This window comes from Sminthopsis crassicaudata, chromosome 1 (genome assembly GCF_048593235.1).
Source record: "Sminthopsis crassicaudata isolate SCR6 chromosome 1, ASM4859323v1, whole genome shotgun sequence".
NCBI lineage: Eukaryota > Metazoa > Chordata > Mammalia > Dasyuromorphia > Dasyuridae > Sminthopsis > Sminthopsis crassicaudata.
The window spans coordinates 69,332,341-69,345,467 of record NC_133617.1 but is presented as its reverse complement, the minus strand read 5'-3'; the positions used below and the strand labels follow the sequence as shown (position 1 = coordinate 69,345,467).

The window sequence follows — 13,127 nt, the reverse complement described above, 5'->3', positions numbered from 1 at the left end:
AGTAACCTTGAGTAAAACAGACTGGATCTGTTCTTATGAACTTACTTCAAAATGGGTCAATTTCTCCATTTTTGCTTGTTATGCCTTCACCTTAGAATTTGCTTTGGAGAAATTTAAATATAGTTTAGATATAGCTTGCATCTAATCTATTTCCTATGTGTGAATAATGGGGTGTCTTTAGCTTCCATAAAGACCTGCCAGGTATAAAATATAAAATCTGGTTCAAAATGTCTTTATTTTATTTCACAGAAAATGAAAAAGAAAATGGAACAGATTCATAGTGTCCATTAAACAGATTTATAAACTCAGAAACAAAGAACTCCCTTTCTTTTGGATCTGAATCTTCCAAATGACTCTAACAATGAGAATTTGCAAGTTCCAACATGTATAATAAAATTCAACAAGAGCCAAGATCCAACAAGGTGTCTTGCTCCTTCATAACACCTTTAGTTTTTCAGTGTTTATTATAATTTTTGGCACATAGTAAGGACTTAATAAATGTTTACTGATTTGACTTTAATTGCAAAGACTAGGTGGGTGACCCCTCCTTTTTCTTTTTCTTTTTTCTTTTTTCTTTTTTTTTGGCTGAGGCAATTGGGGTTAAGTGACTTTCCCAGGGTGAGATTCAACAATGTTTTTTTTCCATCTTGGCTCCCTTGGCGGCAATCCCAGTTATGAAGGATGGCCTAATGAGGTCCCTGTTCCCAGGGGGAGGAAGTAAGGCAGACAAACAGAAACAATTAGAATGACAAATGAGTCCAGAAGTGCATTCATGGAACCCAAAGTGATTTGACAGACCTTGGTGTTCATAGTTATCTGGCCTACCCATAATTGGTGCATTCAACGGTGCTGGGGTCCTGCTTATTCTAGATTGTTACATTTGCAAAGACCCACAGCTCCGTTGTTCTGTAGGATATAAGACAATGTTTCCCTTAATGGAGGAGAATCACTTAGGACCAGCCTGCATGTGTCAGTAGAGCTGGTTTCCTATTGTTCCCTCTCTTTGGACCAGAATGAACATCTAGACAAGCTAGTGGGGAAGCAAATCAACACTTTTAAAAATATTTTTTTCTGTATGCTTGTATGTTACCAGATGTCTGTAATCTATTAGATTGTAGGTGGCACAGGGCTGGGCTAGTCAGGAAGACCTCGGTTCAAATATGGTCTTAGCTACTTACTAGCTGTTTGACTTTGGGCAACTTCTTTATCTGTTAAATGGGGATGATGATAAGCATCCAGGATTGTTATGAGGATCAAATGAGATTATAATTATAAAGTGCTTAAAACAGTGCCGGGTATATATTAAGTATGTGTGGGACAGTAGTGTCCACAACAACAGACTCTCAGAGAGAGTAAAAGAAAAAAAGGGTTTATTATGATCACACGAGAAAGGGGACCTTCCATATGACAAGGTGTTTGTCAGCAAAGAAATGCAAAGCATAAACTGTAAAACACAAGATTAAATTGATCCTGAACAAAGAAGTCCCCAAAGTCCCCATTCCCCAGCCTGATGTTTTCTCCCATTGTTGGGGGAGTTTAGGCTTATATTATAAACTCGGAAATCTAAATACAAGTCAATAATAATAAACTCTTCCAATAAGAGGATTCAAAGCCATCATCACCTTTAAAAGTAGTACTGAAATGGACAAAAGACTGGCCCCCTCATCCCTGGGTCAAGGGGCCTCAGGCTTATAAGAAAATGTTGCTTAAACTAAATTTAGGGAAGTGCTATGTTCAGACTGGGCCCCATCCCCTGGATTATGAGATCCTAGATTTTCTGAGAAGTGGTTGAAGTCCCAGACTTTCTGAGAAGTGTATGCCTAACAGAGTCAGGACAACATTGCAAAACATGTTGACAGGTTCTGTTGTGTGCTCACTCACGTCCAGGCACTTCCCCATTGTAAATGAGAAACTGTGTCAGTAATTTTTGAAATTTTTAACCACAAGGCTGTACCAGCATGTGGCAAACGGGCCTAAAAGTGTGCCTCACTAAATGTTTGGGGCTGATCTCTACTAGCCTGCCTAATGGGGTCAGTTGCAGGCCAGCTAATAAATGATGCTTTAATTTGAATAATCTGGTCCGAGCTGTCTATCTTGTGTCAGTCCATTTCATTTTGAGGTTCTACTGAGATCGCCTTTGGCTCACCTTCTGTTGGATTTACCAACACCACTCTCTGCCTAAGGGTGGCCACCGGGATTGATGTTTCCTGGCCCTAGGCAAGTTTGAACTAGCGTAGGTTGATTCTACATTAAGTCCAAAATTCTAACCTAGTCAATAGCATCTTGAAGGGACCCTGCAGCTGCCTGACTATCCTGCAGCCATCTGTCTGGCCTGGTGAGTACTCCTGTATCTGTAGCAAGTGGGGTAAGCTGGACACAGCGCTAAAGCCCCCTTTCTGACCTGGGTGACTGAATCTGGACAATCTGGTCTAATCTGATTCTGAGCGCCTTTTTGGGGCACTCTTCTAGTTGTATGTGCTCTGTGTGATTTGTCTGTCTGTTCTGTTGCTTGTGGTTCTTGCCCTGATTGTTTTTCTGTTGGTTGAAGAGCCCTGTTAAAGATTTAAGATAAAATTGCCCATTTTAAATCTGTTGCATTAATCCGTAAGCAAAAGCAGCAGAATTTAAAAAAAAATGTAAAAGGTGAAAATAGAGCTCTACATGTGTCTGTGTGTATATGTTTGTTTGCTTTGCATTTTGCTCTGTGCTAAAAATTATCAAACTTGTAAAAGATAAGAATTCAGCCTCTGTATGCAGGCTTAGAAAAATATCAGACTGAATTGTTTGAAGTGGAATTCATTCAGAGTAGTAATTCTTTCAAGAGTGGCTCAGGCAAGGAAAGAAGTTTGAAAAAAAATCTTTCTCTCTCTCAATCTCTGTCTCTGTCTCTCTGTCTCTGTCTCTCTCTCTCCCTCTGTCTCTCTCTCTCTCTCTGTCCCTGGCTAATTGCAGCAGTTCTTGTGGAGAAAAGGGAGAAAATGGAGAGAAGGGAAGAAATAAAAACAGATTGAAAGGGATTTGAAAATTTGGAAAGTTAAAAAATATATGTAGAATATATGTAGAAGTGTGCTAACATTTAAAGAAAAGAAGTTTGAATGGAATATCTAGGCATTCTCTGTGAAGGCAGCGAAATGCACTAACCAGGCCTGGAAATTTAGAGAAACTCCGTTTGGATTCTGGGAGGGAAAAATGTTCAAGGTGAAACAAATTTTTCTCTGGGTAAGGGGGTCCTGGAAAAAGCCCCTAGTCTGTTTTGCTGATTTAAAAGCTCTGTTAAGTTTTAAGAATAATGATTAAGAAATTTGGGAGTTGGTTATTTGAAAATTTTCTTATGATTCTAAACTTTTTAACCTGATGTACTAATTTGTAAGTAAAAGAAAAAAAAAACTGGGCTGAAGAGTTTTCAGAGCCTGCTAGAGTAAAGGATAATAAAACTTTATCTGATTGAAACTCAGGCAGCAGAAAAACATTTCATTAGGAATATTGGGATGACTATGAAATTATGGGAAATATAATTTTGCTACTGCCTTTGCATTTGTTTATTCTGAGTACAAAATCTTGGAATTTGTATATTGATACCTTTATTACTAAAGAGGAAGGGTAAGAGCAAAATAATTCAAGCTCTGCCTGGACAGATAAGAGAGATGCTAATTATGGTTAAACAGGCAGAAAAAAAGGAAGCTTGTTTGATTCAGTTTATTTGTTAATCTTGTAAGTTATGTTTTATGGAGATATGTAGCTATTCACTATATTGTGAATCTTAAAAGTTTTGAAAAGAACTGGAAAGAAGAATGCAGGTGATTTATGAAGGATTGATTTGTAGGAACAATTAAAGGTTTGTATGATCTTAGGAAGTAAGAGAAAGGTTTTTGGCAGCAGAAAGAAGAGGTGGGGGAGAGAGAAATGGGAAGAGAGTCCTTTGTCTTCAAAGATAAAAATTCAACTCACCCATCCCCCACTGCTTCCTGCTACTTTAGCAGTGGAGCCTCTAGTAGGAAAGTTGTTGGAGATTGTTTAAGTATGTAGCATGAGAGAAGGAGAAAGTTGGGAATCTGGTAGATTTGGGAAGAAACTTGATATTGGGAGAAAGTAAATAAATTGATGGGCTAAATCTTGAGAAGGATTCCCATGTAAGAAATTAAGTGGGGAACTTGTGGGAATTTTTGTCTAGGGTGCAGGAGTGGGGGATGGGTGACCACATGGAATCCTCTTCTCCCCTCACCCCGCTAAGTATGTTCTAGCCATTTTTTTTAAATCAAGTTACTGCCAGTGCAGCAAACTGTGATTTAAAGGGACAGGCTTACTTTTAGGTTAATTGACTGAATATTTGTTTCTTGATACATAATGGTTTTCTTGTTTGAGGAATATGGTCATAAATGTGATTCATACTTTGGTGGGATCATTTCTAAAAGTTTAATGGCTATTTTTAAGAATCTTTCAGATTTTCTTATATGGTATTTGGACATTGTCTATAAGTTTTAAATTGATTGTATTGGGTCATCCTGAGGTTATTTAAAGGGCCTCTAAAAATAACAGTTTTTTTTTTCTTTGTCCTTTTGAAAATGTTTCTGTTATGGACAACATGCAATTTGGGATGTTTTTCTATGTATTGGGTACTTTAAAAGCAAACTGATTTGTATGTATAATGTTCACTTATGAAACATCGACTTTGATATGATAATTGTTTAAGTTGTAAACTTATTGGGACAGATTTCTTACTGTTAAAACTATAAGGTTAATCGAATCTGTTATTGGAGGTAAAATTTCTTGGGCTTATAGTTACTTAGTTAATGCTATTTGGGAGTTTTAAAGCTGACAGTTAATGGGACAATTGATTGGAATAAAACTGGGTTAAGGCTATTTTATCCTGTATGTGCTGAAGGCTGAGTTTTGATTGCTTATGTTGTGCTATAGTTATGTTCTTGCAATTTTTCTTCCTGTAACTGATCTCTATGGTCAGAGCAATGGTCAATAGAATTGTAAATGCAATTCAATTATGTCATACCTTGCTGTTTTTAGTCTGATTATATGTAATCATTGTATCCTATATGTTTAGGCAAATGAGTATTTAGCTTGGTCATCTGTCTGTTATTGGGTATTTGTGTGTGTGTTTTTAAGATTTCTAAATGATGAGAGGACAATTAACAGTGGTCTGTGAGACCTAACTGCTGTTAAGACTTGAGACTACAACTGTTTGCCTGTCCTGTAAAGCAGTCATCTCTTCACATAAGAAGCTGCTGGCTCTTCACATTTTGCAGCAGTCTTGTGGACCAGTCTTTTTTATCTCAGATTGTTATAACCTTTATTTGTGAGATTTGTGTCAAATCACAGATATTGACTTGCTTCTGGGACCCAGATCAGCTTTGATCAACTTTAACTGTCAGCATGGCACATACACCCGCTGCATGGACTGAGAGCCACTGACCATCTTCGTCAGGATGAAATTTTGACTGAGAAGCTTTGTCCCCTCACACCTGATGGTCTGAAATGGGGAACTGTGGGAATAGTTGATGACTGACTGTTAAACCTTGACTGCGTCATCTGTTACTGTGTGTTTAAGATTTGGGATGGGGTTTGTTAAATCTGTGTAACTATTGCTGTTATATTTGAGGGATTTTTAGGAAACATTACTGTGCTGGTCTGTTATGTATAGGAATCTTGATTCACTCTTGGGATTTATATGTGGAATGGTCATTTGATAATTCCTTTCCATGAAAAAAAAGGGGGGGAGGATGAGATAGAACATTGGGGAAACTGGTATTTTTTTTTGCCTTAAGCACTTCTACCCCACCCCCTATCTCACTAGTTCAGTTTAGCTTTGGAACCCCTTATTCTGTCAGAATTGCCCTGGCAGACTCAGTTCTTGGGATTATTTTTTTTAGAGAAACAACCAGAAATCAGACTCTCTGATCTGTTTTTCCAATCCTGTAACCCCAGTTCCTTAGTATTTCAGCAATCTCAAAGGACCTTGTAGTTTGATATCAGGCATTTAAAAGTTTGGGGTTTGCCTGCCTTGATGGTCTAATTGTGCATAATCTGCTCTGCAATCTGATCCTTTCTGCATCCCTGTCTGTTCTTCTGGGCAGGGACAGGTGAAGGTACTCCAAGCCTCACCCTTCTCCCCTGGAAAGGGTTGCCCCTCTGAATGGGCCTTGAACCCTGCTGCTCTGTAAGCAGAGACTGAGTTAAGTACACAAATTACTGTAGACCACCTAACTCACAGTGAACTGTCCATCTCGAACTGGATTCTCTGGATGATATAGTGCCCCAGCTGCAGAGGACCTGGCATGCTTGCAGCAAGGGAGCCTTTGTACAACTGTTAACTCTGGGGTTATCAGGGAGAGACTTGTCCTTGCATTTTTTTCTTTTCTAGTTTTATTTTAGTTTATTCAGGAGGGAGAGAGTGTGTAGAATGTTGTGCCATAGTCCTCTTTAATTGTCCTGACTCAGTTTCCCTAATTGGTTCTGCCTCAGTTTCCTTAACTGTTCTGCCTCAATCCCCTTAGTTGAAGAAATGCCTAATACCCTAGCAAACTTCCTGTAGTACTCCTTTATTTTCTTTAGTGATTCCTGTGTATCTTTAGTTAAGCCATGTTGATCTCCATTAAAAATAACAAATTAAAAGACCATTAAAAAAAGATTTACTGGTCCATCCTTCTTAGATGGTCTTTCAAGTCCATCAATGGATCTTAACTTAACTGAAATTTAAGGCAAACTTCAAACTTGATTTTGAATCTTTCCCCTGTCATACTAAGTTTTAACTAGTTTTAGACTCCACTGTTAGTGTTTACTTACACAAGAAATGCTGAAGCAGGTCTGAACAATATCTTTCTGAAATTATATTCTGCCTCTGAAAGGTCTGCCACCTGTAATTTTCATGCTGACTTCACAAGAGAGAAGTGCCTTGACAAGTCATTATGGATTTGTCATCCATGAATTTATCTATGATATTCTTGAAATAGCAACATAATTCCAGATTTAAATTATAACTTTTTATGAATCTATCCTATATAATCTAGTATATATTGGGAATGGGGGAACTTCCAAAGTATGGTGCCATTTGCTGGTCCTTATTATCTGTTAAAAATCACAGAGTGGGATTGTTAATTTAAATGAACAAGAGGAGATAACCTGTTGCCTGAGGAAAAAAATCATATGTATAGTTTTGATGAAAACCTGGTTTAAAACTCCCAGAACTACTCTAGAAAGGAGTCTTTTGTGTGTGTGTGTGTGTGTGTGTGTGTGTGTGTGTGTGTGTGTGTGTGTGTGTGAGAGAGAGAGAGAGAGAGAGAGAGAGAGAGAGAGAGAGAGGTGGGGGGGGGGGCCGAGGGAGGGAAGGAGGAAGAGAGAGAGAGAATTGAGGTTAAATGACTTGCCTAGGGATCACACAGCTAATAAGTGTTAAACATCTGAGGCTGGATTTGAACTCTGTCCACTATACCATGTATCTGCTCCTTGAAGGACTCTTTTTCTATAGTAAAAGAAGCAACTGTTTTTTTCTGTTTTCCAGGCCCAGAATGCACTCTCTGCTCACTTATATTTTTTAGGATCATAGGAACAGTGGCAACAGTCTCACTGGCAACTCTCTTGCTCACTACTCCCTCACACATGAGAGCCCAGTTTTCCTATTACTTTATTATCCTATAAACTTCATTTTACTGCAGGCCTTTCCTGATCTCCCTCTCCTGATACTAAGGTTTTCTCTTGAAAAATTATGTTGTAGCATATATATAGACACACAAATATATGTCTATATACATATGCCAATACATAATTTTATATGTATATATCCAAAGAAATGTTCTAATCAAGGTTTATGAATATAAAATTAGAGATAGGAACAATGAATAATCTAGTAGTGTTAAGGATGAACTTTGCCCTACTCCACCAGCAGTGCTTAATATATATAAATTCTTTCCAGTACCATGGATGAGAGTATAAATGTGTTTTAGAGGGTAAAAGCCACACCTTTCAGGGGTTCTCAGGGGCTCTCACAGGCAAAATATCCAAACCATAACTTCCTATTTGATTTGTTACCTTATAAAACACAAATTAGGTTTGAAGGCAATCAAAATGTATATTCTTATATTTCCTCACAAAATACTAAAATTTCCACATCTTTCTAATCAGTTAATCAACTTTGAATCCCCCACTCCAAATTATACAAATTATGTTTCTTTTTTAAAAATTAACTTCCTTGTCTAAATATTTGGTCTCATAGACAAAACCTCAACATGACTGATTTTATAATGTATTAACAGTAAAACAAGCAATACAGAGAAGCAAAGTGAACTATTCCAACAATGTATCAGCTATGGGAAAGATTACAACCGGAGTTACTTGTATCTACTGAATACAATTGCTGACTCTTCTACAGACCTTGGAAGGACAAACTAATTATTCAACATTCTCAGGATGACAGTTATGGTCTCCTAAGAATTCCCCTCAAGATTACTTCTCTATAGAAAGTCTTTTATGCAGAATTAGAGTTACATATAATTCTCTCAAATCATCTGTTACTCCTTTTACAAACTCTAAATATGACAGTCAATTCCTTCTGCTTCTGTATCACAAAGAGAATGGGGGTTAACTTTCCATGGAATGACATTTATACTTATTCACAGTCTTTCTCAAAATTTTTTTATTGACCACAATACACTATTAATATTTGGCAGTCTACTTGAATCTCTGGCAGACTGACTCATAAGGGTCCAATTAAAGATGAAATAATTGGGGCAGCTAGGTGTCCAGGTAGATAGAGCACCAGCCCTGAATTCAGGAGGACCCGAGTTCAAATCTGGTCTCAGATACTTAACACTTCCTTGCTGTGTGACCCTGGGCAAGTCACTTAACCCTAGCCTCAGGGAAAAAAAAAGATATAATAATAATAATAATAATAATAATAATAATAATAATAATAATAATAAAGAATTGACAAATGGATGGAGCAAAAAAGACAGAATAAAGGCAGGAACTCATTCAATCTCTTCCCCAAATTTCTTTAAATAATGACTCTAAACAAATTTTAGAGTATCAGAACATGGCAAATTTTTATTGCTAAAGCACCTTAAAAGGTCAGCAGGAAAAGTTTGTGACATGATGGGAGTCCAGTGTGCAGGCTGGGACAGCCCAGCACAGTCCCTAGCCCCAGCCCTAGCCCCAGGCCAGTAAAACAGGAACTGGTCTAGGAATTTCTGAATCAGCATCAGTACTGGAAATTTCTAGACCTCTCAGGACAGCAAAAATGACTTGGGAGGCCAGTGGAAAACGTCTGTAGAATCAGGGTGGGAGTAGCTCATAATCCTGGTGTAGCTTCAGCTCCAGCTCCAGCCCTAACCATGATAGTAAAGCAGGAACAGATCTAGAGACCTCTGAATCAGTAGTAGCATTGGTAGTTTCTAGACTTCTCAGCCCAAAGACACCACGATGACAGCAAAGTCAGCAGGAAAGGTTTGCCAGTGGGGTGAGAGGATCTTGCGAAATCAATAAACTAAAAGTGGCCATGAGCAGTGTTGGTGGTAGATCTCTAAAAACAGCTGCAAAAATCCCCCTAAAGCTTGGGACAATGCACTCTCCACCCTGGAAACAGGACCTTATTTTAACAAAGAGTTAAAAGCTGAATAATAGACTAAGAAAATGAGCAGTCAAGAGAAAAAGTTTCTGACCATTGGCAGTCACTATGGAGATTAGGAAGATCAAAACATACTCAGAAGAAGATAACAAAGTCAAAGCTCCTACATCCAAAGTCTCAAAGAAAAATAAAAATTGGTTTCAGGCTATGGAAAAGCTCAAAAGGGATTTTGAAATCAAGTAATAGAGATAGAGGAAAAATTAGGAAAAGAATTGAAAGTGGTACAAAAGGAAATCAAAAAGCTAATGAGAAGAAGAATGCCTTAAAAAGCAAAATTGGTCAAATGGAACCCAAAGAGGAAAATAATCCCTTAAAATTAGAATTGAGCAAATAGAAGCTAATGATTTTCTGAGAAATCAAGATGCTACAATACAGCAAAACAAAAAAGTAGACAAAATAGAAAAAAATGTGAAATATCTCATTGGAAAAAAAAAACTGACCTGGAAAATAGATATTAGGAGAGATAATTTAAAAATTATTGGTCTATTTGAAAAGTCACAATAAAAAAAGTGCCTGGACATGATTTTTCAAGAAATTATCAAGGAAAACTGTCCTGATATTCTGGAAATAGTGGGCAAATAAATATTGAAGGAATCCACTGATCACCTCCTGGAAAAATCCCCAAATTAAAACTCCAAGGAATATTATAGCCAAATTCCAGAACTCTGAACTTTTTCATTATTATGGCTGTTAGAAGGAGTATATATAGAGGACACAGGTGTAAGTTGAATATGAAGAGATAATATTTTTAAAAATGAAATTAAGGAGTGGGAGAAAGAAAAAGAGAGAAGTGGAATGGTGTAAATTATCTGCCATAAAAAAGAGGCAAGAAAAAGCTTTTACAGTGGAGGAGAAGAAGGAGAAGGAGAAGGTAGGTGAATGAACCTTATTCTCATCAGAATTGGCTCAAAGAGGAAATAAAATAAATTCTCAATATGGGTGTAGAACTCTATCTTATATGTCAGGAAAGTAGGAGGGGAATGGGAAACAGGAAAAGGAGAGGGTGATAAAAGAGAGGGCATATTGGGGAGGGAAGGAGTGGTCAATAGCAAAATACTTTCAAGGACGGATAGGGTGAAATAAGAGAGAGAATAGAATAAATGGAGGGTATAGTTAGCAATAGTAATTGTAAAAAGAATTTTGAAGTAAATTTTTCTGATAAGGTCTCATTTCTTAAATGTAGAGAGAATTAAGTCAAATTTATAAAAAAATAAGTGAAGTCCCAACTAATAAAAGATTAAAAGATACAATCTATTCCCAAAGGGCTATAGATTCATTCATACTACTACTAGGCATGAACCACAAAAGAGATTATTTTAAAAGGAAAAGGACCTATATGTATAAAAATATTTATAGCAGCTCTCTTCTTAGGGCAAAATTTTGGAAATTGAGTAGATGCCCATCAATTGGGGAATAGCTGAATAAATTATGGTATGTGATTATGCTGGAATATTATTGCTCTACAGGAAATGATGAGAATGATAATCTCAGAAAAAACCTGGAAAATCCTCCATGAACTCAAATAAAGTGAAATCAGCTGTAAATAATTGTAAATGACTATTTTGTTCTCATCAGGACAATGATCCATGACTATTCTGAAGGAATTATGTGGAAAAATTCTATCCATACCTAGAGAAGGAACTGGTTGTATCTGAATACAGATTGAAGCATTCTCTCTCTCTCTCTCTCTCTCTCTCTCTCTCTCTCTCTCTCTCTCTCTCTCTCTCTCTCTCTCTCATTTATTTTTTTACTTTAAATTTTAAAAAAATTCAGATAGATTTTTAAGCTTAATTTTAGAAAACAGGTCTTGGAAGTTGAAATACATGGACATGTCTTATTTCTAGCACATAATACCTTTATGACCACAGGTTCATCACGTAGTCTCTTGGTGTTTTGTCAACTTTGGAAATATGAGTAAAATAGACTTGGTAGCATTTTACTGCCTTATACTCAACCATCTGGATGTACTGACCTTTTTGGGATTTTTTTCTCTCTCCTTTTTCCTCTCCATTTATTTATTCATTCATCCATTTATTTATTGAAAAAGTTTTTTATTTTAAAAATATGCATAGATAATTTTTCAACATTGACCCTTGAATATCCTTGTGTTTCAGATTTTTCCCTCCTTCCCTCCACCCCCTACCTACTTTATTTTTCTTGAGGGTTTTTTTTTTTGGGGGGGGAGGAGATCTAGGTTTTCTTTTACAGCATGACTTTTATGAAAGTAGGGATTGAATAAATGCTTGTTGATTTAATGAATGAATAGGGGATATGAAATATCTCTTGATGAATGTACTTTATTTTCTCAGGAAAAACCATGAAGCAAAGTTCTTTATGCAGATGCAGTATGAAATAAGTAGTTTAGTAGGATTGAGGCAAGGAGAGGTTTCTTCTAAGCACAATATTGAGTCAATCAGAAAAAGAAAAAAAAGATTTGTCAAATAGCAATCAGGGCCTAATTGAAATGAGATGACTGAAATTTATATGAGAATCAGGCTGAATTAGCATGTTTGTGTGACCCTCTCTAGCAGTGATAGGCACTACACAAAGATTGGGCATAAAATACTCTATATCATTTCACATTGTAAGCATTTACCCTTCAGAAGTTGGCAAATGCTACCAATTAGCATTTGATTTATTGTTTTGTTTATTGTCTAAACTTGGCAAAATATTAACAATGCAGATTAAATTTAAAAATGTTTCTAGCAGATACTTTCAGCCTCCCATCCAAATCTGGTTGTTAAACATTTGCCTACATACCTCTTTTTACATCCCAACTTAGTTTCTGTGACATAAAGATGAAACCTATGAAACTGAGAAGATATAGCTTAATAAGTAGGAGAATTAAAAAAGAACAGGGTCATAAAAGCCCAGAAATGAGAGATCATCCAGAAGGACAACAGTGTTGAGTCAGGGCTGGGGTTTTGACTTTACTACCATGCCTTCCCTTTTCCCCTTCTCTGAGTTTTCCCCAGAACCTTCAATTTGAAGAAAAGCATAGAAAGGCACTGTCTCTTATCTAAATTGTCCAGAATATTCTTTACTCTTTTTTACCCTTCTTCTTTATGGTGTTAGGCTAATGGCAGTCCAAGAGTTTTGTATCATGAACTGATTTTCCTTGCCCATAGGAAGCTTTTTGTTTTTTGATGTTTTCTTCCTGGTTCTCCTGGAAGAGATAAACCAAAAAATTATCTGGAGGGATGTACATAGGGATTTAGGGAGAAGAGCCTATAATTCTGTGGTGTCAGTCAGTTAGACACATAGACGGAAGAATGTCAGAAGTCCTCTTGTCTGCCCTGGTTTTTATAAGAGAAGAATGTTTAAAATAACAAATATAGTTAGAAGGTACTGTTAATAGAGCACCAGTCAGGAAGACCTGAGTTCAAATCTAGTCTCAGACACTAATGGTGTGAAATTGGGCAAGGCATTTAATTTCTGACTGGAGCAGGTTTCTCATCTATTGTTCAGTTATGTTTGGCTATGACACATTTGGGGT

At 36.9% G+C, this 13,127-nt stretch overlaps 1 protein-coding gene across 2 annotated transcripts in view; it reads right to left on the bottom strand.

Moving 5' to 3' along the window:
• Positions 1-11,910: 11,910 nt before the first annotated feature.
• ADGRE3 (adhesion G protein-coupled receptor E3) overlaps positions 11,911-13,127 on the bottom strand; it is a 54,353-nt gene continuing 53,136 nt past the window's right edge. For both annotated transcript variants that reach the window (XM_074310096.1, XM_074310106.1), the window contains one exon: positions 11,911-12,797. In XM_074310096.1, coding sequence (XP_074166197.1) covers positions 12,708-12,797 — 90 coding nt within the window. In that variant the 3' untranslated portion in view covers positions 11,911-12,707. The remainder of the gene's footprint in view (positions 12,798-13,127) is intronic.